This window comes from Manacus candei, unplaced genomic scaffold, assembly GCF_025592945.1.
Source record: "Manacus candei isolate 608988 ecotype Guabito, Panama unplaced genomic scaffold, ASM2559294v1 h1tg000034l, whole genome shotgun sequence".
In the NCBI taxonomy this organism is placed as follows: Eukaryota; Metazoa; Chordata; class Aves; order Passeriformes; family Pipridae; genus Manacus; species Manacus candei.
The window spans coordinates 13,400,271-13,424,209 of NW_026138082.1; the positions used below are offsets into that span (position 1 = coordinate 13,400,271).

Genomic DNA, 23,939 nt, shown 5'->3' on the forward strand with positions numbered 1-23,939 from the left:
TATGCTGCCTGATTATGAAAAGTCGTCTTAAGCAATAAGCTCAGTTTAATCATAATAATTTGATTTTTTTTTAACTTAGTATTTGCAACATATAACACAGAATCATAGAATCATAGAATTAAGGATCATAGAATTAAGGAAGGGACCTTAAAGATCATCTAGTTCCAAAACCCCTGCCATGGACACCTTCCACTGGACCAGATTGCTCAAAGCCCCATCCAACTTGGCCTTGAACACTTCCAGGGGCATCCACTTCCCTGCGCAACCTGTTCCAGTGCCTCACTACCCTCACAGCAAAGAATTTCTTCCTGATATCTAGTCTGATCCCACCCTCTCTGAAATGTCTGAAGCAATTGCAGGCACCACCAGAAAAATTAATCTCATTTCACTTTTACATATGTAATGCAGATGTTGATAACTAAGATGTGTCACCCAGGGCTTCCCTTGGTGGACAGTGTAGAATAACAGGTAGGTTTAGGGCATGAATCACCCAACTTATTTTAGACAAGGATTCATTAAATTTTCTAGGTACACCAAAAGATCTACTTGTTCTACTGGAAGAGTAAGTGTGGCAGTGAAACTATATGTCCAGTCTGGGAAAAGTGAGCAAAGAACTGAACTGCCTATGCAGCAATAGCAAAAATTTGCAATAATTTATTTTAGTAATACTATTTATTTAAACTGCTAAGAATTTTGCACGTAGGCTGCATGAAAACGGTTGCATAAAAGCATGCCTTTCTGTTTCAGGGATTGAAAGACTAATGCATCTCTACTGGAGGGAAAATATTAATAATAGAAATTTTTTGAAGAATGGTAAGAAAAACCCCTGCTGAACATCACCTAAGAGCATTTTTCTTCCATCTTTACAGCATCAGCACTGAAATTTGCATTATCTAACTTCAGATGTTTGCAGTGCTGATGTCTCCATCTGAGCTAGTTCTCTGTTGGAGTCAAAGCAGAACTCATAACTGAAAACCTCGAGGTTTATAAATGTGACTCCATGAGAAAGTATGATGCCAGCCTGCAACAGCTGACACTGCAACACCAGAGTACACTCACACAGAGCTGCTCAGACTGATACAACTCAGCTTCACCAAGTGTGATTGTACTGGGTGGAGCCACACCCAAATGTGATGTCACCCTGTGCTAACTTGCGCTGTGCTCCTCTGTGCAGAATTTTTCCAGAGTCAAGACATTAGAATCAGTTTTGCACGATTCTCCATTGCATAGTGTTTTCTAAAATACATTTTTAATTTTATTTTCCTATTTAACAAAAATCCGTACTTTGCAACTTTCTGCCATCAGCACAAGATCTGTAAAAAATAATAATGGTACCTCGCATTTCTGGTTTGCATATCTTTCATAAATGTGGAACTTAAGTGAGTCCTTCTAAAATTGTTACTCATGATAGGACAAGAATGATTCGATTTTGTGGAGCAGGAAAAGTAACTTCACAGGATGGAATAATGTTTCTGTGCCTGAAAAAAAATGCACCAGGAGGTGAAACTGTGTTGCAGGTTTTATGTGACCAGCATTGGATGAAGAAATTCAGAGCGAAGAAAGCCACATAAATGAAATTGCAGGCTGAAGAGGTGCTGGCCCTGGCCTTCATCAAGGAGACACCCAAGGGAGAGCCACTCTGATGACAGATAAGCAAATAGCATTCATGCTCTAGAAGTTAGTTAGCAATGCTTACCAGACACGGGGCAATCAATTGGGCTGGAAAACCCACAGTGAAAACAGTTGTTGTGCAGGTCTGCAAGATCATCAAGCATCTCCTACTTTCTTGAGATTATGAATCAGGGTGGTGCCTGGGGAACAGAGGAATCTGAAACGGGGGATGATGAGGTTGCGGTAGGGAAATAGGTTGGATGCATACTGAGTCTGCATCTTCTGAATACAAATGGGCATATTTGTCCATGATGTAAACCTTGGCTGATCAAGGAAGATATGCAGTACTCACAGGAAACGTTTTTCTTTGTTTTTTATTGAAGCATGGATAGTGAAACTTGGCGTTCGCTTCCCAAATGCCAAAACCAAAAAGAAGAGATTCAACCTTTGTTTCAGCAAATGCAAGGTGAATTTGAATAATTTACTTAAAATTCAGAAGCAACACATCCTATTAAGCCTGGTCTGAGTGAAATAAGGATGTTGTAACTGCTGCATACTTTTAGTTCAGGTTTTGTGAGGCCTGCTTTAAGCAATAGAGAAAGCTTGGCAGTAGATTGGCAGGTTGAGTAGGCAAACATCTGATTAATTTCTGTGGCACTGTTTGGTTAAGGGAAAGGTAAGATCACCGCAGAGTTGTGTTCTCAGGAGGGCTGTTTTACCATTATTGACCTTGGAAACAGTAATCGATTTCAAACCAACTACATTCATTACTGAGTTCTCCTTGGTTTGAGGTTAAAGTCCAGAGGCTGCAGGAAGGTTTGGAAGTATCCAGGAGCATAAGAACACACTTTGGAAGCAAAGAGAACATACAGCACAGATGCAAGGTACTTCTGGATGCTCCTCCTCTTGCTGCCACAAACATGATTGCAGTGCACACTGCTAGGAATGGACCTGCAGAACATAAGATCTTCAAAATCAAAATACTAATGTGTATGCACTCACTACATGGCCAGAACAATCTCTCTGAGGTTCCCTTATGCTCTTTCCCTGCTCCCAGAAATTCATCACTTCAGGGCCCCCTCTCCTTTTGAGAACTGCCAGGGAGCACACTGTCAGAGGGTGAATGGCAGGAACCACCTTGCCTGCACTCAGTTAGGAAAGACAAGTGAAGGGCGAGGTAGGTGAGACTGTCTGGAGTTAGAGATGAGGTGCATGGCTATCAGGGCAGCTAGTAAGGAGGAGGGAGCTGGGAGTCACAACTGAGAGCCCTGAGGACAAGGACATGTGGTCAAGCTTGTGTTGTACAGGGACATGTGGTCAAGCTTTAAATGCAAGTGTTTTTACAGAAACTTCTGCTATTTAGTCAGCGTTCTCATTACAAAGCAAACCTATTCTTATGCTAAGGAAATTGCTGGGGTATGATTGTTGTTAACATTAGTATATGAGCACTCAGCACACTGGTAATGTACTCTGTAATTTTCCATTCTCAGGGAGAAAAGCCAAATTGGTACTATAGACAACTTCACAGGAAGTTAGTTTTGCAATTTAAATATCCTTATTGAAAGCAAATAAACAAAAAAGCCGTAAGTGAGTATGTAGTGATCAGGAATTTCTCAACATTGTTTGGCTTGTTAGATTAATGGGCTAAACCTGTTAATGTCCTGCTAGGGCAACTGTGTCTTTTCCCAGAGAGCCAGTATGGTTTCTGTACAGGTAGTCAAAGTTTTGCTGGTTTCCCTGGCTGGGTAGTCAGGCTGGTAAGGAAATGGCAATACCTACTGTTCTCAGGGAGGACTGGGAATTACAGCTCTGCAGTCGTGGACATTTGAGAAATTCCAAGAAGGAATTTGAACCTGAGGGAAGGCTTTTTTCTTTTGCTCCATGACTCCTTAATTTGTTGTCTAAAGGGCTGATTGATAACAGATGCACCTATCTGCCTTTCTGTTTTTACTGAAGCATGATGTTTTTCTGCAACAGGATTTTTCCTGTGATCTCCCCAGGATATTTCTCCATTTACCGTATATGCTCCTGGTCAGCATTCTCTGTGCAATAAAGAAGTGCTGGAAGTGTATTTTCTCTTCTTTAACCCATTTTCCCCCTTAATCTGCATCAGTCCTTCAGCAATTATAGAGGCTGCAGTTTTCTAGGACCTTCCCTCAAAGAAGAGATTGTTAGATTTGCTTGGTAACAGGAAAGAGAAGGACTTTGGAAATTCCCGAGACTGCAGGAATTTCTGTCCCTTTCCAAACAGCTTGCCCTGGGTAAAGGCATTGCTGCAGGGACACTAAATTGCTGGGGATTGCCTGTGAGTCCTATGAAAGAGGGAATTGATGTAGGGGATCTTAAAGTAGGAGGACTGGAACAGTGTAGTCAGTGTCAAACTTAGTACAGGAAGCAGTGGTTAGGACCATTGTAATGTCCCCAGCAGTGACAAAGGCCCAGGTATACACACTTGCAGGTTCCCAACCATATGTACTGGGGTGACCCAAGGGCATATCTTCATGGAGTGAAGAAAAGTATGAGAACCTAAGAAAATTATGTGGAGGGATCAAAAAGAATCCAGGAAGATAAAAAGGCCTTTTTTCTATGGGCAAAATATGTATTTTGAGGAAATCAGAATTTTTCCCTTGTCTGAAAGCTGAAGAAAAGCAAGCTACCATTAAAAGCCTGTTCCTTTCTTATGCTAAGCCATAGAAGAAAAGAAAAGGCTGTTCCTTTCAAGAGGAAAAAAAGTCAAGTTCAAGCATTGCCACAAAGGAAAAAGCATACCTTTTAAAGTAATATGCAGTAGGACATCCTTAAGCTTCTGTCCCCTTTCATTGATGTATTCGACTCTTTGGAAATCTGTCTCTAATCCCACTGTGTTTCATAAAAAACCTGGCTCTCCCCACTGATGCCTGTCCTGCCTTAATACTCTGCTCTCTTCTTGCTCTTCAGAGTTGGGGTTTTTGTTCCACTTCAAGTGTGAGTTGTTTGGGGGAATTATGTTACTCAGGCAACACAAAAGCTGAGTTTTCACATCAGTTTTGTGGTGGAAATAAGAATAGTGATGACAAAAGTTAACACTTTAATTGCAGTAGAGTATGTGCATTTTCATTACAGATTCAAGAGAGTAAATAAAAAGCAACTCAGCACTAGGGAGGTTGACCAGCGGGATGTACTCTCTCCAGTCTCCTCTCATATGCTTTTCATGATGATATACTAATTAAAAGCAAATAGATTTATGATCAGTAGTCTATCTCTAGGTCACAGAAAAACAAATGGTAAGCCATTCCAAGACCTTTTGTACCAGAGAAATGAAAGATACAAAATATTCCTAAACTTGAACAGGGCCTTTGGCTTCTTAGAACTACATCCAGTTTTAATAGGAAATGCAGCTATTAATGTCCTCTCACATAATACAACAGAATGGCTTAAGCAGGACTCTACCAAAAGCTCTGAGTGAGCCTAGTTTAGTCAGATGTTAAATATGATTAACTGCAGTGGCTTTGGATGGCTTAACATTTTATTTCCAACACCTTGTTTCTTACAGTGCCACAATACATGAGGCAATCTGAAGATAATACGTCTATTGATTTTTTAAAATGACACAAGTGCATTTCATGGAAAACATCAGTATTAAAAAAAAGCAAGAGTATGCATGATTATGAACAATATATAAGATAATGCAATAAACACAATACAAAAGTAGCATTGTTAGTACAAGACTAAAGTGATTAATTTTGCCATGTAATGGCAACTGATAAGAGGGGGACTATACAAAGGTTAACACCATTTTGAAAAAATGCCAACACACAGCTCAGGTGCTACATTGGTTCAAAAAGCAATAGAGATGAGTAACCCCTTATTCTCTGTATTTCATGCTAAATTTCTCAAAGTCACAACTGGCTCTCATGCAAACCTTAAGTCTACCAGTTAAACAACAAACTATATTCCTGTCAAACCCTGCCTCCAACGTGACTTCTTTCAAGGAATGGCAAAACCTGTACATAAATTTGGCAGTCTGAGCATTGGGTTTGTTTAGCTCTTCTGGGGCATGTTGCTCCCTGTACTGATTTAACACAGTATGTGAGACTTCATGCAAGTCTGTAGTACAAGTCTGTGGGGGACACACCTTGGACCAGCTGCTGAGGGTTCCCACATTTTCTGCATAAATGCAGCAGCAGTAGCAGATAGGCATCTCATTGAGATAATGTGAAGGTGCAGGGTCTGCAGACCCTGGTACAGCATAGCCACATGTTTATCTACTTGAACTCAGGGCAGTGAGGAACAAGTGAAATGCTCTGTGCCAGGAGTTGAGATCATATGTTTTGGAAAAAAAAGGGTTATACCACTCCCTTATTTTCTATCAACAACAGCGACGGTACAAGGTGGCCCCTACTATGCAAGAGAGTGCAGGGACAGTGGGACCTACTGCAGCTTATCCACCCAGAGTACCAAAGGGTCCAGTTGTTGTGACCTGCTGAGAGGTATGGAGCCATGTTTTATCAAATCTTTTCTGAGACAGGATGTACATCAAGTTTGCTTTGTGTCTTGACTTTTAATAGGAAGTGCTAGTTTTTTTGCTTCAGAGGTAGTTTGTCTTCAGGGTCCTCATGGGTTTCTGACTCCTGAGCTGGGAAACATGTACATCTTCCATTAAACTGTCTCTTACACAAGGTTATTCTAATGGAAGAAGAGGGAAGGGTAACCATAATCCCATTAACTCCAGCAGGATTAAGTAATTATTATGGCTGTCAGCATGCAGTCCCAGAATTTGCCCCTAATATGGGATGCCCTTATACAATATACCATCATTATCAGGATATCAGCTCCTGACACCTCTTTTTGGTACTTGTCTGTCAAAATGTTTTTATTCCAGTAAACTGAATCTTGGCTAGAAATAGTAGATGGATTAATGTCTTAATGTACCATCTTTCTTAAGTCTCATCTAAAATTTTTTTAATGCTGTATATAACTTAAATTAAGGAATGAGTCTTCTTGCCTGCGTATCCCAGTCTTGCTATTTTTTATATTAGCAGGCCATTTCTTTTATGTATATATATATATAATATATATATATAAGTTACAGTGGAGATTTCAGAATGACTTCAGCTTCAAATCCGCTGGCTAAGAAAAATATCTGAGTTTGCTATTTTAATGCAGAAATTGTCCCACAGTATAAAATAATTGGATTTGGATTAGTTTTAAGATTACAAAGAAGGAACCTCCTACCAGGATCACAGTGCTGCAAAATATTTGTGTTCCTAAGACATCTGGAGTAGAGCTTTGACCAAGTATTGAACCACTTCTGAAGTCTCTCTGACTGCTGCCTTTGAGAAGACTGTCATTCAGTTTTTAACTCTGTGAGGAATTTAGGTGGCTGACTTGTCCACCATGGGGCCACAGGCACTGGTAAGTGCTCAAAGGTTCATTACTTGCCTGCAAGTATTGGTTCTCCAGGTCTGTTTTGCTTGTACACAGCTTTACAACTCCCTTCATTCAGCAGGGCAGTAAGTTCTGAGGACTTAGTGAGACGTGTGAAAGGAAAGGGAAGAGCACACCTTTATGATGGTATGTGAACACGCAGAAGGCATGGTGCTAAACTGCACCTGAAAGTTACATGCACGAAGCCAATGTACAGATAGAAGCCTCAAAGCAGGTAAGCAGCCTTAGCCGTGTTAATGCAACCTTATGATCAGAAAAGTATAATAATTTTGTGTGTTATGTATTTATGCATTAAATATATATTTGCATATAGTAATGATGACTTCTGGCAGGGTTTCTCAAGAAAAATATTTTTAAAATAAGGGGTATAATTTAAAAATATATTGCGTATTTTGTAATAAGTACAGTAACTGAAGGATTTTAATATCAGAAGTTATCTATTTATTCTGCTGTTTTACTTGGTTTGAAGTTATATCCTTTCAAATATGACAAAAGGGCATTCAAGAGACCTGGCTACAGTGGAGGCTACCAGCACACCTCAGAGTTGCTCATTCCATGTCGCATGGCATGGGAATAACATAACCTGCAGCCCAACCCTCCCAGCTATGCTACAACTTCATTTGGCCCTGCTCAGTAGTTTTTTTTGTTATTCCTTTTCCGTCATTTGGCTAATAAAGGCCTCCTAAAACTACTTAAAAATTGCACTATTTTACATTGCAGTGTAATTAGATAAGATTAAATTAAAACAGCTTTGTGAGATTATAGAGATAAGGTACTCATCTTTAATGCTTATATATTGGCTCAGGATGCAACACTACTTCATGCTGTAGATTATGATAAAATTGGTATTAGATAAAATGGTATTAGAGATAAATTTATAGGAATATCATTTTGGTGGGAAAAAAATCCTTTAGAGTGCTATAAATATGTTTACACAGGGGGGTTACCCACTTAGCATTATCGATTTTCAAATCAATATAGCAAGTATAGTACACATGGTTGTGTGCAGTCAAGGGTTTAGCATGGTTAGATCTGTTTATACTGGTTTAGCCATCAGCAGGGCAGCAGATTGATGTTTCCTTCCTGACATAGCTGGAACTGATGAAGATACAGTGTCTCGTTGCTTGTCACCATCCAGCAGCAGGTTACTGCACCCACACCCGCTGTGTAGGTGCTCCATGGCTCATCTCCTTGGACACTTCACTGGAGGTTGCTCACCAGTTTCCCTGGCATGGAGGGGCCCATTTGGGATCAGGCTGGCAGAACTGTGGGCGAAATGTTTGCAAACAATCAGTGATAAAGGGCTAGGGAGGAGTAACAACTCTGGATGGAGCAACTGTTTGCAAACTTTATTTGTGCTTATTGTCTAAATGTACAGCCATAAACCAAACAGATAAAAATAGCTCTAAGTCAATGTAAGAGAAACCACACACAAAAATTGAACTTGTTTGGTTAATAGTGCGTGAAATAAGTCCATATAGCTTCTGTATGCAGGAAAGAGCTCCTGAAGGGGATTTTACATGATTTGCCTCCTAAAAGCTCTGCAATGGTCAGGGCACAGCACTTAAATTTGCTTTTGATACATCATCAGTTTGAGCTAGGAAATCAAATTCCCCATATTCTGGGGCTTTCTTCCATATTTTGTCTTTATTTCCAATATTGTTTCTCATATAGATGTGCAGACCTTCTCTATTACCTCCTTTCTCTGTGAACACATATTATGTGCTCTGCTGCCTGACCAATATGAGCTACAGTCACTGCATATTGCTTCCTCATCAGTAATTTACCAAATTTGCTCCTCTATTTTCAGTTTATCCAGAATTGGTATGACCACCAGACTGCTTTCAGACCTTAAATTCCTCTTAAACATATTTTTGACACTAGGTGGATTTTCCTACCATTTCAGGGAGCTGACATACTTTCAATGCAATTTGAATTGTTGACAGTCATAAATAAATTCATCAGTAATGCCACTGAGTTCAGCATGTCTTTGTCTTCCTTCCACCAAAGTCATATCAGGGTGAATTTGTGTTCAGCTTTTTTTTTTTTCCCTTTTTTCCCCCCCTCACTTTTTATGTGTTTTTGAAGGGATAAGGATGACATGTGGTATCAATACTCAAGTGATATCAAGGAAAAGAAATTACACACAAAATAAAGCACGCAATTTTATCAGACTTTAGAACAGGTATCATGTTACCTTCACTATGCCAAAACCAGTTCTTTTGGTATCTGAATTTCGATAAGATACAATCTAGGATATTGGAAACGTGAAAAAAGAATGCACTTAATAAAAGCAGAATATACAGTCATACATACATTGCATATGATTCTCATTTGTGGATGTTTATGTAGAAGATCTTTCATATGCAGGAAGTCCTAAAGGCAGTTAAAATATTGCATTCAGTAGGGTTGTATAGAATGGACCTATTAATATTTTTTCTTTTTTTTTTTTTTATTTTAATTTACAAATAATCCTCCCTAGGTTCTGACAAGGAACTACAATTACATTTGTTTGGGAAATGATGCCTAACTGCTGAAGCAGAGACAGTTAAAAAAGACATGTCCTAGCTCCTGAAGTGTGATCCCAGTCTCTACTAATTTCAGTATGAATCTAAATAAATCAAAACCACTGTAGTTTTTCTGCTCTGATACCACTAAATGACTTTGGAGATTTCCCTTGAATGTTGTAAATGGTATGGAAACACCCCAGACCAATATTTTGCCTATTGCCCTGACCTTCCATCCTTAAACTTTATTTATAAACTACTGGGAACTGTATCTATTACATTGTCAAAGGGTATTTCTCTGTGATTGTAAGCCTCAGGAAACAGGGCTTAGGTGATATACTGTTTGCCTACCCATCTTGTCAGACTCAATCTAATAACTTTTCAATCCATCATTTCAGTTACATTTGGCTCAGAAATAGAAAACTTCAGGCTATGAAATTCCTCCAAGTTTTAAGAAACATAACAGCTCAGTGAAGGAAGACTACTTCCTTGAAATTATTACTGTGAGTGAAGGGCTGCTGCCTGAGCTCAAAGGTTGTTTATTATGTTGAGTTTGCTGGCAGCCAGCACATGCCCAGCTGAAAAGCAGCCACATCCCCTTGGTTCTCATCCAGCTGGTAGCTGGGAGGCAGGAGGAGGGAGCTGTGGACACTGGGGGAAGGGAAGATTAATGATGGGCAGGGAACCTGAGGTGTGGACACCAGGACAGAATGAAGAATGGGACACGGATCCAAAGAAGTTAGGGCTTCATTTCAGACACTTCTTAAGAGAACAACTTGATCTCTACCTGGGAATGATTAGAATCAAAAGCAACTCATCAAAATTAAGCAGACTGAAGTGAGCTTGGCATTTAGAATAGATTCTTAGCATAATCAGCACAATGTCCACCATTTCAACAAATTATCTTAGTTTGTCTTCTTTTCCTTAAGCATCCAGTTCACCACACAGTGTTCAGAAATTCACCACTGAGAACAAATTGGTAATCTGATGCCAGTCTACTGCTATTGTTTCTGTTACCACTGATAGCACAATTATTTCTATTTCAAGCATGCTTGCTTCTGTAACAAGCATGCTAAAGTTACAGCTCCTGGCTTTTGTCTTATGCCAAAGAATCCATTGCAAGTCATGGACTCGATAGGTTATATGAAAAAAGTTTTGTTTGCACTGGCAACTATCATTTTGTAATAATGAAGTAAAAATAATAATAAAGTAATAATTAATACTCATAGTGCCCACAGTTACCAATTAGATTTGAGGCAGTCCGATTAATGATGTCTAAATATGACTGTTCCTACTTCATAGACACAAGAACTGAAACACATATGATGTCTTTCTTCCAATGCTAAAACTGTAGTTTGGAACAGATTTTGGGATAAACATGTCTCTATTAACTTACTACTGAAGATCCATTTAAAGAGCATATTAAATTCACTTCCTAAAATTTAGGTCTTCTTATTCTGAGATGACAAGCAAACAAACAAACAAACAACCCAACCTTTCTGCGTTTTTTGTTTCCAGACAGTCCTGAAAAGCTCATGCACGCATAAAATTCAAATTTATACAGTTCCTCAGAAATCACAGGATAGGTGGAGGAGCCTGTTTTACCAAAAGTTTACCAAAAGGTACGAAAACTTCATTCAGAGGAAGATTTTGGTTTGGCTGTCATGATATCAGACTGTAGCTGTGCAGAATCAAACAGAACTGTTTAAGATTAAGGAAGATGAGAAATGAAAGCTCAAGTTCATGTGACATCACGCTAAAGAGAGAGCAAACTCTAAATTGGCATTATAGGCTGTTGTTAAGGACTCTGCTGGAGAGTAGAGTGGGTCCAAGGTGGTAGGGGAATTTTGGGTTCAGTGACCTCAGTTTGTTTGCTGTTTCTGAGAGCTGGACACGCAGAAGGTGCAGAACTTCCATACTTGCACTGCCTGCTATTGGGCATATGGTATAGCTCTTGCAGAAGCCACATATGAGCTTCATGTCATTTAAGAGCTATAAGTTACCTATGCCTGCATTAGAGGTTGGAAGAAGCAGCATATTTTGTTCAGCTGGTTCACACAACAGGAGCTGTTATCAGTTTGTTAATCCTTTTGAGATCCATACTGACTTCTTGCTGACACCAGCAGATGGGAAAACCAAAATAAACCGTGACTTCTTCTACCCAATCCCTAACCATAGGGATTTGGTAGTTTCCACGTGCAGCACAGAAGAAGGGAGCCATGGCAAAGCAATTAGTCTATTAAGATGCATCCCACTTCCTTCTCATTCAGCTTTCCTCTGGACGGTGGTTGATGCTGGTCAGCCACTTAAAACCCACCAAGTTGCTCACTTACCCTGAGGTGGGGTGGGAGAGAAAACCAAAAGGGCAGAAGCAAGGAGGTGGCATGGGTCAAGATAAAGACAGTTCCATAAGTCAATAAAAGAAAAAAGGAGGAAGAAAAATAAGCAAGCAGTGGAATGGCACTCACTCACTCACCACCTCCCACCACAGACTGAAGCCCAGCCAGTCTGCAAGGAATGGCAACTTTGCAAAAACTCCCCCCGCCCCCCAGTTTCATAACTGGGAATGATGTTACATAGTGTGCAAGATCTCTTTGGTCAGCTCATGTCAGCCTACGTGCTGCGGGGGCAGAGTGAGAAACAGAAAAGGCCTTGATGCTGTGCGAGCACTGCTCAGCAATAGCTAAACATGAGTGTGTTATCAACATTGCTTTGGTCACAAAACTAAAACACACCACAATACAGGCTGCTGTGAGGAAAATTAACCCCATTCCAACCAGACACAACATACCATCAGAGGCTGCCGGGAATCAAGGACACTTTATCCTGGACACTTTATCCTTCAAAGAAACATTAACGTGGCAATTGAACACACTTCATCTTAGGTGCATTGATTTAACAATTTTGATTGCCCCTATAGACACTCAGTGTCTATGTGTAAAATTGGAGTGAGGATAAGACAGAAGTTAGCGATATGAAGTTGATCAGCAGCAAGGGCATTCACATTCTGTAGTAAGAGCAGCTAGTGATTGTCTGTGGAAGCATCATCCCCATACTTCCCTTGCATCTACTCTTGTTTCTGCATCTTCTGTGAAGCTAAAGTCTCAGTCACCTTCTCCTTGATACTTTACCCATCCAGAAGCACTGTAGGGATTTGACAATAAAATTTTTGACGTCTGTTGGCAAGGCTTTAAAAAGTATTTTTTCTTTAAAACTCAGTGCCCAAGTCTTTTCTATACATGGAAATATCAATAGGAATTTGACTCAGGATAATCTCTTTTCTTCTGAGTTGTACTGGCAATATTGTAACGTGAAGTACAAAAAGATTTTGGTGAGTTTTTTTTTAGGCTGACTGAAATTTGGCTGAGAGCAAATTTTTTACTGTTTGATGGACATAGCTAGTAAAGCTAAGAGATAGTTTTAGTAGTACTTTAATCCAAAAGTTTTCCTAAGGATGGGGAAGTATTCTGCCTTGCATTGCAGGTAGAAAACCTGGTGCCCTAAAAAACAGAACCATGCAGGACAATGGAACTCCTGGTTCCTGATCTCATTAGACATCTAGCTTTCTTTTAAAATTCAGAGTTGCTCAACTTCTTCAGCATAGTGAGCCAGCAGCCAATGCTGTCATTTCCTACTTGACGGTAAATACAGTTCTGGAATCTAGATAATTTAGGATTTTGCCACTGAGGCACAGATGGAGTTAGAAAATAATAAAATTAGGGTGGAAATAAGAAAACCAGAACTTCAGTAACATATTGAGCCTCTCAGCATAGGAGTTCTTAGGTTTTTCTAAATCTAATTCCACAACAGTTTTACAAAATCATTCACAGGTAGGAGAGATTCAGCTCTTTGATCACTTGTTTCTTTTGGTAGCACAGCTCCTCAGATTCTAACAAACTATGTTCTAGTGAATTCCTGAGCTGGAATTTTCCTCTGGACTATTGTATACAATAGCTGCAAATGACACAGTATTAATTAAATATGCCCTTTTTCTCAAATTTATTTTGTACTGTTTATCACCCCCCCAATCATTTATCTTCCCAGCTAACAAATGTATTTAGCCTGTCCTCATAGGATCATAGTAATGGCTGTAGTAGATGAGACCACAGGCCCATGTAGCATATGATAAAAAAATATCCAAAAAGGGGAAGGAGGTAGCAATAATCCCTTCTGTATGCCTTCCCATCTTCCAGTAATCTGAGTCCTGCAGGCTTGCTAAGACATTGGTAGTATTTTATATTTAAAAGCTGCTAATGTATTTGTATCCCCTCATTTTGCCATTTCAATTTTCTGAGTTTTGGTCATCCAATCCTGAACATTACTGTAGTCCTTCCATATGGGCTTTGAGATGGGGTAACTAGAACGGAAAGCAACACACGTAGTGCACCACAGTTATATACAGAATAATACAAATGTGCTTTACATTATGTTTTGTTATCTTTTTCTTTAAAAAGTTTACCTTTCTTGTGCTATTAATAACTTCTGAGCACTGAACCTTTGTTCAGAGAACTACTCACAGTGACTTTAAGGCTTTTCCTGGCTGATACTAGCTTTTAGAGTTCATCATCATGTCTGTATGTTTTAACCCCCATGTGCATTACACTGCATTTTAGAACACTGCTTTTCAACTACTCACACAGTGTTGTGGAAGCCTCTTGCAGTATTTTTCAATCAGCTTTAGATCTGAATTATTAGATATGTTCCTCAAATGTTGTCACGTCGTCATTCATGCCTTTTCACTTATGAACTGTGAACAGTTCTGTGTTAGGTATGAATCCCTGTGGAATAATCCTTCTGTCATGAGAACTCATGGTTTATTTTCATCTTTTGTATTTTTTCTTTTAACTGGTCAGTCCATGAACTGAGGGTCCTTCTTATATCACACAGAATAGAAGAGATGTGGGAAAATAAGGACGGAAAGAAAAACAAGAAATCTAATTTCTCATTATATTAATGCTACCTTATCTACAAAATTTCTGACAGAGGTTGATCTAATATTTTCTTAAAAATATCTCATGATTTTAATTTTAATCTAACGATTGCATAGTATCTTCAGACAATTAATTACATAATTGTCTTTATCACTCAAAGGTTTTCCTATATATACCTCTCACTTGGTACAACTGATGTTTATTTCTTGTCCTATGTCTCCTACCCAAAGAAGATTCATTACCATCCTTTTGAACATTTAATGTTGAAAACACTTGTAACCACAATCTGTTTGGCTAGGAGCAACACTAAAGAATAACAGCTCTGTATGTATAAATTACATATGTTCTATAGACCTGTCATAGAATGCTGTTCTGTAGCTGTAGCTTGTATTTAGGATTCAGCCAGTACAGTGGTATAAAACATATTATATCCAAGGAAAAAATTGAAAACATAAGAGTAAAACTTGATGCAGTTCAGGTTATCTGTTTAGCAGAGTTCTACTTCTTCTGTGGGACTGAATCTAACTGCAGAAAGCTATCAGATAGAGCAGTTTTGCTGTATTCTCTTTTACATCCTTCAAAGATAATTAAAGCAACTTCTTTCCTTTTTTTATGACATGCTACTGTCCTTTCCAGTGGCTTCTACAGTAAAGTTTAGTATTATTTAACCTCTGAAAACTTTAACGACAGGCAAGGAGATACCACAGATGGAATATGGTGGTGTTAGAATGAGGATGCTGACAATGCAGGAATATTGAAATCGTGTATACCAACAAAGACAAGGCAACTCAGTTACACTGACTGTGCAGCTCCAAAAGATGAAATTTTAGACTGCTATATTCAGAATAAGAGTTTATGCTTTCTCCATAATTATGGGCAACTTCAACATTTTTGGAATTCAAGGCTTTCTCTAAATCTCTGCTTTGGAGGTATTGGCTTGCTGTCTAAACCAGCTGTCACGCTGATTCTCAAATGTGAACATAAAGGCATTAGTTAATCGTATCCTCTGGTTTGTTTTTTTTTTTTTTTCTGTCAAACTGAAGCCAATCCACAATATTGCATGCTGCTCCTCAAATGAAATAAGCTCGTGCATCTTGCATTACAATTCACAGGGAATAAGTGGATATCCTAAGAAAGATATACATGTGATTACACTAGTTGATCAGCAATAAGGTTGAGGTATAGTGGCATAATGATGAACTACGGCACACTGAGCAACACAGAATTATTTCACTTTTACTTTGCTGTCTCCCACTGTTTTTTAATTGCTGAATGCTGAGTTACCTTGTTTTTGTCAGGTAACTGTTCACTCTTGCCAGTCTGTAAAGAGAAGATAGAGAATAGCTTTTGTGAGGGTTTTCTTTTTCTCAGGAAAAAAATACAGTGTAAAGTAGTACAGACTTTTCTGTGACCAAGTTCTTGGATTACACTCAAGAAAAACAGCACAAGGTTTCTGGTTTAGTACTATTTGGATTATTGCACGATAAAAATGAATTAAAAAAATCCCCAACAAAACAGAGTCAGTGAAATAATTATACCATGAGTGCAGCATTCAGCATTCCCTCCATTCTGAGCATGCTCCTTAGATTTACTGTAAAATCTTGAGAGAACCTCCCAGTTATGTACTGTGTTTTTAAACCTATATAATAAGGTTAATACTTTTACTACAGGAGTTTAGAAGTTAATTGACATAAAAGATTTCGAAATTCAGAGTTTTACTGGGAATGATAACATATGAACTTACAGCCAGTCGAAGACTTTCTAATCTATTTCTATTAGAAATCCTCTGGCATATTGTCCCACTTTCACTGGGCTCTTCTCACTCTCACACTAATATGTTTAAAAATCCCAAGTATATTTCTATATTTTTTGGAATAGAACTGTTTTTCTCTGCTTCTGTAGAGATGAAAGTATAGTTCATGTGAGACCTCTATTCATTCTAAATTTTCTCTGCTTGTATCCTTCAGACTCCTGACATGCATCCTTTCACTCTTAAATGAAGCAACGTTGGTTTTAAATGTGACTGACATAAGTGAACACTGAGTGTGTATGTTTATTCATATTCCACTCAAGATCTACTGGAAAAATGTTGCCTTGATCCCTAAGAATCAAAAAATTCCCACTAGATTAAAAAGTAAAAGCTTACAAAGAGAATGAGTTAAGAAAAGGTGCAACTACTTCTAGATGTGGCCTAGAAGAGTTAAAAAACCCCACCCACCACCTATTTTTTGGTCTCACTAATACATGAAGAGAGAACTGTAAGAGATTGCTCATGAAGCAAGTTGAAAAGAAAATAGGAACGTATTTTAAGTGCAAGGCAATCTACAAAGAAGAAAAATGGTCTGTATGTATCACTTTCTTGACATTGAAGTATTACAGACCAAATTCTTCCTTTTTACATTAGAAGTTCATGTCTTATTTGTCTTGGAGATATCTTTAGAGAACTGGTGAGAATATTCAATTCCTCAGCTTTCAGTCTTGTTTAAAACACCTTTCACCTCCAACAATCCAGGCACTATTTAACCACAGTGACTTGAGATTTGGAGGAAATGGTGATTCTAATGAGTGACAACCAGGCATCTTCAGTTAGGCTGGCAGGCTGAAAAAAATCCTGCTTGCACTCTGCAAGCCTGTAATTTTCTGTTTTCTTTGCTGGTGCTACTTAGACTTTCTGTATCAGCACAATTAAACAAATGAGAGGGTATTGCATATTAAAAATGCTACAGTCATTTATCTTCTGACCAGAAGTAATAAAATTAATTAAACACCTTTTTTAGAAAGCGAAAGCTATTAAATACATATTAGCAGTATCACAACATTCTACTAACTTAGAAGAGCAATGGAAATGTCACAGTACTGTTCTGTTTCTTTCTCTCAGATGATTTACTGTCATTGCTCCATAAATGGCTGCTTGCTGCTGCTGCTTCTCCTCCTTCGGAGCAGCAGCAAGGGCCAAAACATTTACTGGCAAAGCACAGTCACTTTATGGAAGAAGGGATAAAATGGTTGCTTGCAACACTAGAGTACAGTATAAGGTATAGGGGAAATTAAGCTGCCTTGGCTTACAAATGCCAGCCTAGCTGGGCTTCTAAAACGGGGGGTGCTGTTAGCCCTCTCTCACTAGTGCTATGGACTTACAAGGAATTATAATAAAGACAGTCTTGTCGGTACATGGTGGAATTGAAAGAGTAAAAACAAAAGCCTTAGTGGTGAAAATGGGCAATAATGGTTATTGTTTTGGTCAAAGAGGGCAATGCAAACTACTTGAAGAGTTTATTACTACCAACAGCAAGGCAGTCCTTATTCCTGTTGATGTCAAAACTGGCTGAATATATCTGGGTAGAGTAACCTATAAATTTGCTTTTTTCAGTCTGTGTCGCTTTCTTCTAAGTGTTGGCTTTGAATTCTAGGTGACCAAAGTTGTGAATACTTTGCAAAATTTTAAATGGTGAGTTCTAATTTTAGCAAATGTCTTTAAGGTTGACACTGAAAGATCAGTGCTGTTCTTCCTCCTGTTTAGGAAAATTGCCAGTTCATGATCGGGCCTTGTTCAGAAATATCCACATCTGCAACTGCTGAGAAAAGCACTTGCAGTTCTCTGCAAAATACTATTTTGGTAAAGGAGTGATGAAATTTTCTGAGAATTTGGGTTGCTAGTTACCTGGCACTAGGGAAATTATGAATCATCTATTGCCTTCTGGAAGAAATAATCACCTCAAAATGGTTACACTCTTGCCTTTCCCTGAGAAGCAAACTTCTAGTTACGACCTCATGACTTAGCTATGCACCAGTAATCATATATAGCATGATCGTGCAGTTGACATCTCCCTCGGCTTTGTCAGCAATGACAGCTTCTCATCAGCTCAGCTCCTCCACCCCTCCCATCTGGCATGTGGAAAAACTTTCTATTGAGGTAACTAACGCTGGCTGGGCAGGTGATGAACCAAGACCGTTCCTGTATATGGACAGCTTCCATTTGTACTTTCCCCTCCTCTAATTTAATTCTGCTCCATTCGCTTGCTGCTGACTGTTGTACTCTAATGTTGAATTCACAAGGTGGGGAGTGTCACTTGCTTCTAGGCCAGGATGTAACCTTCAGGTTGTGTAAGGTCACCTCAGGGGTGACCTTATCACTCTCAACAACTATCTGGAAGGAGGTTGTACCCAGCAGAGAGGGTCGACTACTTCTCCCAGCTAACTAGTGATAGGACAAGACTGCACAGTCTTAAGCTGTGCCAGGGTAGGTTTATGTTGGACATTAGGAAGAATTTGTTCACAGAAAGCGTGATTAGACATTGGAATAGGCTGCCCAGGGAGATAGTGGAGTCACCATCCCTGGACGTGTTTAAGGAACGACTGTATGTGGCACTTAGTGCCATCATCTAGTTCACCTGGTGATGTTCAGTCACAGGTTGGACTCGATAGCCTCAGAGGTCTTTTCCAACCTAATCGATTCTGTGGGGTTTTTGTGATTCTTCGTATTTGTTTAGCTCTGCGTGGCACTTCCATAATGCAAATATGCCTGCACAGAGTGATGTTTTTCACAAAAATACCCCTGAAAGGCCGAGACATAATGTTAAGAGGCTTGAATGTTTCTGCGATCTCAAAATACTTCGCATGAAATCTGAACCTCACAGCAACGCCGTGTTTTGTCTAAAAATCTGCTTGGGGCTGAAGGGGCACAGCCTTGCTGTGGCATCGGATCATAAAGACACAGCAACACGCCTGGACTGTATCTGAGCGCAAACGCTGTATCCCCCCCCCCCCTATATTCCTATGAACGGTCGGTTTATTTAGCAGCACCCGGCTCTACTACGCCCCTGAGAATTCCGTCTCCAACATGGACCCGCCGCTCCCGGGGCCGGGATCGGCCCCGCCCCACCCGCGGCACGGCGGGGCGGTCCGACCAATCAGAGGGCAACAGCCTGCAGGGGGACGGGGCCAAGCCGTGAGTGGCAGCTGGCGAGATAAACAAGTTGCCGCACTATTCAGCGCCCCGCAGCATGGGGCCCGTGTCCTCCGTCCTTTCCGCCCTACATCCCTCCGTCCCTTCCTGCCAGCCAGAGGCGCCGCGTACGGCCGCGCTCACCGCTCCCGCCTCTGACCGCAATGTGAAGAGTCAGCAAGTTCCCGGCGGCCGCTGAAACGCTCCGCTGTCTCCGGGGAGGGTAGTGCGCCGACGCCGCCCGCCCGATGCCTCCCGGGGCATGCCGGGAGTTGTAGTTCTGGCGCCGCGGCGTTCCCGCCCGCGGCGGCGGGGCAGGCGCCCGCAGCCGCACTACGACTCCCGGCAGACTTCGCGCCGCGCCGCGAGGAGCCCAGTTGAAGCGGGTGGCGGCGGCGGAGCGCGCCCCCTCCCCCCCCCGCCGAAAAGCCCCAAACCAAAACAAAAACAAACCGCCCCCTGTCCCCCCCCGCCCGCCGCCCCCGCCGAACCTCGGACATGGCGGCGCCGGGAGGGGGCTTCGCCAGCCGCGGGTGCTGATCGGGCCGCCGCGTCCCCCTGCCCGCCCGTCCCTCCCCGCCCATGGGCGAGACATGGACTACGAGTTCAAGTCGAAGCTGGCGGCCGAGCGCGAGCGGGTGGAGGACCTGTTCGAGTACGAGGGATGCAAGGTGGGCAGAGGCACCTACGGGCACGTCTACAAGGCCCGCCGCAAGGACGGGTAAGGGCCGCGCCGAGTACCCTCTTCCTTCCTCCCTTCTCCCCCCCCCGCGCCGGCGCCCTCCTCTCCTCTCCCTCCCTCTCCGGAAAGTTTGTGGCAGCGCGGGGGCTGGAGCGCGGAGCCCGCCCGGCCGTCCTCCGCCCGCGCCGGGAGCGGGCCCTGGTGCTCCGGCCCCGGGGGTCGGTGCCCGGCTGCTGAGAATCACAGAGTCAGTTAGGTTGGAAAAGACGTCTGAGATCATCAAGTCTAACCTATGACCGAACACCACCTTGTCAACTAGACCACGATACTGAGTGTCATGTCCAGTCTTTCCTTAAACATCTCCGGGGACCGTGACTCCACCACCTCCCAGGGCAGTCCATTCCAATGTCTAATCACGCTTCCTGTGAAGAAATTATTCTGAATGTCCAACATAAACCTCGTCCTGCTCTGTCCCCGCTCCCACTCCATCCCTGGTGGTGCGGTGAGAGCAGGCTGTGCCCTGGGGTCGTCTTTGGATTTTCACGCCGTGTTTCAAGTCGCTACCTTTCATCTTTTGTGTGACCGCGTTCGTGCTTTGACGTTCTGCTTCGAGAACTCGCAGGGGCTTGGGAAGCGAGCAAGTTTGATGCAAGGAGCACCTGGCTACCGACTGCCACTCCCCGGATGCTCCCGCCCGAGCGGCCCGGGAAGCTCCCGGGGCGTGTGTTGGTCCCTGGTCTGGTCCCAGCCCCCGCTACCCCGCTGAAGCCAAAGTCGGACAGGCTTGGCTTGATGGCGTGTCTGGGACACTCCTTGCCGGCAGAACTGGCAGCTTCTGCCCAGTAGCCTACACACAGGTGTGTAGGAGGTGTGTCTCCATCAGTTTCCCATGAGAGAGCACGATACACTTGTCCCCAAACACCTTGCTGGTGGCAAGATCCAAAGAGATCATTTAGCCATTAAGTCCACATATGTTGGCTAAGCGAGGGTTCCTTCTCTTCCCTGCGGAGCTGGCACCATGGGGTAGATATTGCATGGATGCACTTCCATGTACTGTGGTTGAGAAAGTGATGGGGAGCTCAGATTGCAATTTGGGATTGCTTGGCTGGTGTGCAGTTGTTGAAGGGGAGCAGTCCTGGGGTTTGAGCTCTTGCCCAGATGTGGGTTCCAAATACAACCCTTTGCTTTCAGAAGAGCCATTAAGCCCTTTTTCACTGTGCAGTGTGACTAGTGCACAAACACAGGCTGTGTTTGCAGAAGTGTTCTGAACATACTGTAAAGTTCAATAAAATGTACTTGCAAATTAGAGGTGATCCCTTTCTATCGGAAAGCTAAAGGCTAAAGACTTCCATTATAGCCAACTGAAACTTTGAAAAAGAAGAGACTGAATGTGGAAAAATGACAACTTTTAAATAAAATTTTGGAATTGGTTAATGGAACGCTGCTGCTTTAGATTAGTAGAGAAGTTCAGGGATTTTTCTGTAGGAGTAAATTGCATTCATGCGCAACGACAATTTAAACTCTGAGTTAAAAGGCTGTAGTATCAAAGTGATTAATAACTGAAAGGTAGCACACTAATTCCAGTGGAGGATTAAATACCAGGAAATGAGCTCTGATTCTTGCTCTGCAACCTTAGGAATAACCTTAGCTAACTTGAAAAGGAAATATTAAAGCTTTTCCAGGTATTAGAGCTGCCACTGAACTCTTCCGATATTTTTGGGTTAAGTGGTCATGGTTTTCTCTATTTTTTTAAAGTTTTAATTAATTTATTATCTCTATATATTAGATATATGAAAGGAAGCGATAATAAAACCACCAAAAATGCTAGTTAACTGTTTTTTGCTGTTCTTTGATATTGTAATCCTAGAATTACTCCTTGTAAGAACAGCATAAAAAAGGCAGAGCTGTGGGTTTACTGTTTTATGAAAAAAAAAAATAAAGAACGTTGATGTCTGTTTCTGACTTACTGGTTTGATTTCCATCATGTGCAATGGAAAACCATCGCAGGAGTTACATGGGTGCTACAAGGCACCATAGAGGACGTATCTTCAAAATGCCTACAGTAGTAATAGTATTACAAATGCAAATGGAGAGTAGTAAAGCAGAAGTAAACATGATAAAAAGATAGCTTATGTGTCAGAGCTGGGAGTAATCAAAGGGAGACCTTGAGCCGTTAAGAAAGGTAACGTGTAAACGGAAGTGCAAAGTTTCAGTGCTGTCCAATAGATTGATATGGCACACGTTCAACTGTACTCATTAAACACTCATTAAAGTAAAAACTGAAGCTTTACTTCATGGAGCTTGGAAACTGGCTTATTCTTTTTGTTTGTTAGTTTGTTTTGTTTTCTTTTTTATGGCATTAGTGAGTTCACTCTTAGTTGCTTTTGTGTAACTTTAGGACCTTGGATGAAAGTAGGATGTGAACAAGTTAGAAAAAAAAATTAGAAAACAACCAGAGTCATGAAGATAAGATGATTTCCTTATGTAAATACCTAGCTAAAGTGTATCTGTGAGTTGAGGGATATTTAGCATTAGTTCTTAACTTTAAGGGGTCTTTAATGACAGAGAGAAACTTCTTCCACTGTTGGCAACAGAAACCTAGCAGTGGTGCATACTTATTGTGTGCTGATCACTGAGGCATTTTGAGCCTCGTGTAAAGGAATTCTTCTATGGCTGGTCATAGAGGCTGTTTCAGTATTTCCAATTTGCAAGGCAGTCCTGTATAAAAGGCAGAGATTCTGGCTACTTGCTTCATATAGTCAATTTGCAGTCTCGGGGGCCTGAGGGCAATAAAAACCTTGTAGCTCTGCAGAAATTCCACTGAGAGCCTGTCACTTCACATTTCAAAAACTTGGCCTATAAAGTTTATGAAATAGTAAAATGTGTTTATATGGAGCTTGGCAAGCTGTTTGATAAAATGCTTGTAAAAAAAGCGGTTGCATTGCTTAGATTTCCATTAATGGTTTGGGCATAAAGCAGTTTTTTGACAAAGTAACAGCTTAGTTTGGCTTTTTCAGCCTGGAGTAGAATATCATTTGGACACATTTCTAGTGAGCTGACTGATTTCTATGAAAGTTTTTTTTTTTTTTTTTTCAAATAGACAGTCAGATTGGAACAATGTTGGTGTGACATTTCCATGCACTGCAGGAACAAGTTTTTAAAGACATTGAGGACCTGCAGCTTCTGTTTACTTCAGTAGTGTTTGTGTGGTCTGATGAGGTCTAGAGGTACTACCTGTGTTATACATTTAGCTAAATTAGGCACCCGGGTTTATGAAACTTTCATTAATATCTTTGTAGTCTGGAAGGGGTAGAAAATAGGTATTTATATAAGCTGTCTAATGGTTTATTTCAGTGTACACTAGAACTGGACCAGTGGCTTTGAGGGTGTAAATTGTGATATAACACTCATGATTGCAGTTCTGTTGTCAATGTCAAGTTCTTAGCTGTTTTTTTGGACATATCCATGTCTGCCTGGTAAAACAAAGAATGCAGTTTTTCCAGTTATGGTTGGGAAAATGTGGTTTTGTTTCATGCCTTACCTCTCCTTGTTATGTTCCTTGCCACTTCTTTGATCACAGTTTAAGCTACAGTATTGTTCATAGTTATTTTCACTTCCTGTATCTCCTTTGCATACAAGGGGCAATTTTGAAGATGAAGCAAGGTTTGGAAATTCTGCAGTTTGTTGTATATGGCTAAATTATTTCATTTTACTCTTTCAGAATGATCAGTCTTTAGGTCCAGGCTACTGCAAAGTATTTCTGTTCCTACACCAGGATGTCAGTTCACCTGCAGGAGGATATATACATGAGTCAGCAAGCTTAAAAGATACCACTG

The 23,939-nt window shown here is 41.0% G+C and overlaps 1 protein-coding gene and 1 long non-coding RNA gene across 5 annotated transcripts in view; one reads left to right on the forward strand and one right to left on the reverse strand.

Moving 5' to 3' along the window:
• Positions 1 to 2,670: 2,670 nt before the first annotated feature.
• LOC127473087 (uncharacterized) lies at positions 2,671 to 19,659 on the reverse strand. Of its 2 annotated transcripts, XR_007905266.1 has the most exons (6): positions 19,566 to 19,659; positions 15,761 to 15,796; positions 14,182 to 14,418; positions 12,337 to 12,385; positions 9,355 to 9,414; positions 2,671 to 8,303 (listed from the first exon to the last, which is right to left on the reverse strand). It is a non-coding gene; the product is annotated as an uncharacterized LOC127473087 (long non-coding RNA). The 2 variants fall into 2 exon arrangements; XR_007905265.1 differs by lacking the exons at positions 9,355 to 9,414; positions 12,337 to 12,385; positions 14,182 to 14,418.
• The window catches only part of CDK19 (cyclin dependent kinase 19), a 126,240-nt gene continuing 121,895 nt past the window's right edge, over positions 19,595 to 23,939 (forward strand). Inside the window, exon 1 of one of the 3 annotated variants that reach the window (XM_051792186.1) lies at positions 19,595 to 20,142. In XM_051792186.1, the coding sequence (XP_051648146.1) occupies positions 19,684 to 20,142 (459 nt within the window). In that variant the 5' untranslated portion in view covers positions 19,595 to 19,683. The remainder of the gene's footprint in view (positions 20,143 to 23,939) is intronic. The other 2 variants (XM_051792189.1, XM_051792188.1) reach the window with 2 other exon arrangements.